General features: G+C 37.0%; 1 protein-coding gene across 2 annotated transcripts; it reads right to left on the bottom strand.

Moving 5' to 3' along the window:
- Window positions 1-1325: 1325 nt before the first annotated feature.
- Window positions 1326-3566, bottom strand: LOC114540372 (uncharacterized skeletal organic matrix protein 5-like). Of its 2 annotated transcripts, none has more exons than XM_028560568.1 (6): window positions 3452-3566; window positions 3158-3278; window positions 3026-3049; window positions 2446-2482; window positions 2119-2254; window positions 1326-2044 (listed from the first exon to the last, which is right to left on the bottom strand). In XM_028560568.1, exons 1-6 carry the CDS (start codon window positions 3503-3505, stop codon window positions 1493-1495), a joined length of 924 nt encoding a protein of 307 aa, XP_028416369.1. In that variant the 5' UTR covers window positions 3506-3566; the 3' UTR covers window positions 1326-1492. The 2 variants fall into 2 exon arrangements, with proteins under 2 accessions (XP_028416369.1, XP_028416370.1); XM_028560569.1 differs by having other exon boundaries at window positions 3158-3275.
- Between the last annotated feature and the right edge of the window lie 289 nt (window positions 3567-3855).

The raw sequence follows: 3855 nt of genomic DNA, 5'->3' as shown, positions 1-3855 counted from the left end.
CACTGCATCATGTTCGGTAACTTTGCTATGCATCATAATGCGACAGAACAAAACCGAATTCTATAAACGGAATATCCCCCATATATTCAAACGGATTCAAACTTATACCAGCACCAGTGGCGTAACGGACGAAGATGGGGCCCTTAGGTATATTTGTAATTTGGTGTGGGGGTCCTAGCTGTTTGTCATGTTTTCACTTGAAAAATAATTTGAGAGCTGAAGCTTGTAAATCTACATTAGTTTATTACTTCATTAGTTATAGAAGAAGTAATAGAACATGGATAATAGAATAGAAAATTCAGCCATGGTCGATGGATACTCTATTCATGATTTAATCTATCATCATAATTGCTGCATTCTCCTTTGCAATCAACCTCATACCCTAGGGCCTAGGCCTATCTTTGGCATAACAATTTGTTTTTAACCTGACTTTTTTATGCGATACACTGACACGCCGTTTTTCTTTAAGAATCGTAGCGATAGACGGCAATCAACGGGGGCCCTCTGGGGCCCCCAACGGCCGGGGGCCCTTAGTTCTTGTCCTAACCCTACCTTACGTCCGTTACGCCACTGACCAGCACCAACCGCATAGTTTGAGATAGTGATAGTAATAATATCCTGAATGATAATTAACCAAGGCTTAGCTTTCGGAATTTTACATACATCACTTGATCGGTTTGATGTACGCTGCTAAATCCACCGGTATGGATGGTGTAACAAACAGGTGTAGCTAATATATGAATGGCGTTATCATAAGTGTTCCATATTTTTGGTATTTATCCTTTTGAATCTTATCGATCGAGCCGTTGAACATGCATGTGATATGTTTTAGATCCTTATGTGCATATATATTAGTGGCGAACATTTGTCTATAATCATCGTATCTGTCTGTTAGGGCCGTAACTAGACCGCTTAATTGGGGGGTGTATATGAATATTCATGTTTATCTACCGCAGGAACAATAGCGTACAAAAGAAATTAGTCGGGCATAAGACGAATATATGAATATGCTCCCCTCCCCCCAATTAAGCTTCTAGCTACGGTCCTCCTTCAGTTCCTGACATAAGTTTATGCATTTTTCCTGTCTTGGTATGCATGAGAACATTCAGAAACCTTGAAACTTGAACTTGATCTTTAAAATTTGACTTGTAGACGGTCAAATTTTAGGCGCCTTAAAAGGTCGAATATCTTTTGTAATTTGAAACACATATAAAGCGCTTGTAGTTTATTACTGTTCAAGCGAAATCACGTAACTTTGTGTCGCATAAGGTTGAGAACTGTTAAACGTTTTGGAGAAATTACTACAAGAGAAATTGCTAACGTCTATTTTTAATTGTCATCAAAAAAGTAAAGGCATTTGCTTTCACTAAATTACTCTTACTAATATTACAATGTACTAAAGTTCTTCGACACTACAGATCAATTTCTGAATCAGTCCAATCATTGAGTATATAAGGATAGGACAAGGACAGTTGGAGGTGCGGAGATGCCTTCAACGAACCAGTATGTATCCCATTGCTTTGAGGTTTTTGGTTCCGTTGTCTGGTGAACACTGGGCAAGGTTACCTGCTGTGTTGAGGGAAAATGAAGAACCACACCATCTCATTAGATACGAAGTACCGCCTTCACCTCCCAGACCCACGAATGAGTCAGCTGAGTTACAATGATTCTGCTCGTTTCCAACAATGCCCAACCTCACTCTTACGTTCAGGCCAGGTCTGGGGTTAACATTGAATCCCTCTCTGTTGCATTTACGCTGTAAAGATGATCCATTGATGAGCTGTTTCCATTGGAAGCGACCAACGTGAGTTTGGCAATAAATGCCGTCAGCGATCAGATCATACAAGGACGATGCTGGATGCGAGAAAGAAAGGGCTCTGAGTTCACCTCCATATTTCATCGCGACACAAACCTCATTGAATGAAGTTTTCCAATATGTTGATTCTTTGAATTCTCGGTTGTCAAAACCTCCGTTTCTTCCATAGTCATTGTCATTGAAAGTGGTCTTGTTGGTCCAATGACTAGAACTGTATCCAAAGGTACTCTATATAAAGAGATTGAAAGAAACTCGTACGGATATAATCACTAGAAATAAACATCAAACAAGGCAACTCTTACCTGGTTTCCATCAATTTTCATCACCATTGTCCATCCACCACCAGAACAACCTGAGACTGACGACATCTGACAGTAGACGTTCATCACTTGATTTGAACCATCACTGATTTCGTAAACACCACTTGCGGTATTATTCCTTCAATACAAAAGATAGAATCTGTTCAACTATTATCAATAATGCAAAACCTACGTTTATATACATAAAATGAAGTGCAAAATATAGGAATTTACTGATTTAGCAATGGAGTAATTTTTGAAAATGATAAGCGAAGGATAGCTACAATTTTGGTAGACGCTTCTCAAATTTCCAATTATCATAACACATACCTTTGATTATCGAATATTTCCTTGCATGATTTAAATTCTGCAACACATTTAGAAATGGAAACAACAAATGGAATTATGCAATAAATAATTAAAAAAATACTTTAAAACAAGGATCTGAAATTTGACCCACATTAAGATGTTTCCGTTTAAACTATTTCCAAATCTTTTCATTTAAAATTTTCGATGGCTATAGTTTCCGTGAGAGGGTAATTCTAATCAAAGCTAAGGAAAACTAAAGGTGCACGAGGCTGCTCAGTGCATGGATGATATACAACGGCGTATATTTTTTATATTTTTATCAATTCTTCGCCGATTTTCTGAGCTACTCTCCAAACGTGTGGAAATCAAGACCAAAAGTTTAAACATTTTATGAAATTTCATTATTGGCGTTTCCAAAAGGTAGTCACATCTCAAATTGCATGTGGCGTTTCTTTCAAAACCCATGCAGCTAGGCCTGAACAAGATTGAACTCAAGCAATTACAGGAGGCAAAATTTGCAAGTTTTGCCGATCGTAAACTTGCCCGTTTTACCGAAATTCTCAACTGAGGTTGGTTCATAGTTGAATCTGAGTTATTGTACCTTTGCATGTCAGCCTTTGAACATCTTAAAACGAAAGAAGAATATTATTAGGTATATCCTACAGGTTGTATATATGCGTTGATTGCGCTATTTTCTGCGTGTCTATAATTATGGTTAGCAATCACCCATTACCTTTTTTTAACTTTGTAAGCTCATGACTGATTTTTGTAATACAATTGTCGATGCTATTAAGACCATCTTCAATCTGTTTGCGTTTTAATTCATTCAGATATTGCTTTCCAAGAATGTCCTGCTAAAAAGAAGGCACAAGAAAAACAACCTCTTTGAAGAGCCGATTGTGCATTTACTAAATTTAAAATAACTGATCTGTTATACTATTTTTACAATTATAACAAATTAAATCCCCACAAAACTCATTTAATCTTTTAATTCTCACAATATCAGTATTGTACATATTATACTTACCGCATGAAGCGTTGTGATGAGACAGAACACTGCAATTACTGCCACAAATCTCATGGTTGAGTCAATCTCGGTCTGGTGCTGTGTATAAAGCTTCCTTAATCGTCTTCCTCAGCCTGACTCCGAATGACAAAACTTGCTTTTCACATCAACTTTTATAGGGTGTTGCAGCAACATGTTTATTATCTCATAAATTGCATTGACGTATTGTTTTTGAGTTATTTCATAACAAACGTGATTTAATTAAATGAACTGATAAAATATACGATTGAAAAGATGCATATGGTTGCATTCTGTTGATGATTTGGTGTTTTTTTTTCTGGCATAAATTGCGGAAGTGCAGGCTTGAAAAGTTGCCACTTACGCGTTTTTTACGCACAGAAAATTGTAAATGCTTCCAACTTTTT

The sequence above is a fragment of the Dendronephthya gigantea genome, unplaced genomic scaffold, assembly GCF_004324835.1.
Source record: "Dendronephthya gigantea isolate DGI-Jeju-01 unplaced genomic scaffold, DenGig_1.0 000231F, whole genome shotgun sequence".
NCBI lineage: Eukaryota > Metazoa > Cnidaria > Anthozoa > Malacalcyonacea > Nephtheidae > Dendronephthya > Dendronephthya gigantea.
Note: the sequence above shows the minus strand (reverse complement) of the source record. Positions and strands in the feature narration are given on the sequence as shown.

What these genes read in the sequence shown, in the direction of transcription:
- LOC114540372 (XM_028560568.1), bottom strand. Translation starts at nt 3,505, where the DNA reads ATGAGATTTGTGGCAGTAATTGCAGTGTTCTGTCTCATCACAACGCTT. An exon ending in GCTTACAAAGTTAAAAAAAG is followed by an intron (nt 3,050 to 3,157) that starts GTAATGGGTGAT and finishes TTTCGTTTTAAG; the next exon opens with ATGTTCAAAGGCTGACATGC. An exon ending in TCAAAGGCTGACATGCAAAG is followed by an intron (nt 2,483 to 3,025) that starts GTACAATAACTC and finishes AATGTGTTGCAG; the next exon opens with AATTTAAATCATGCAAGGAA.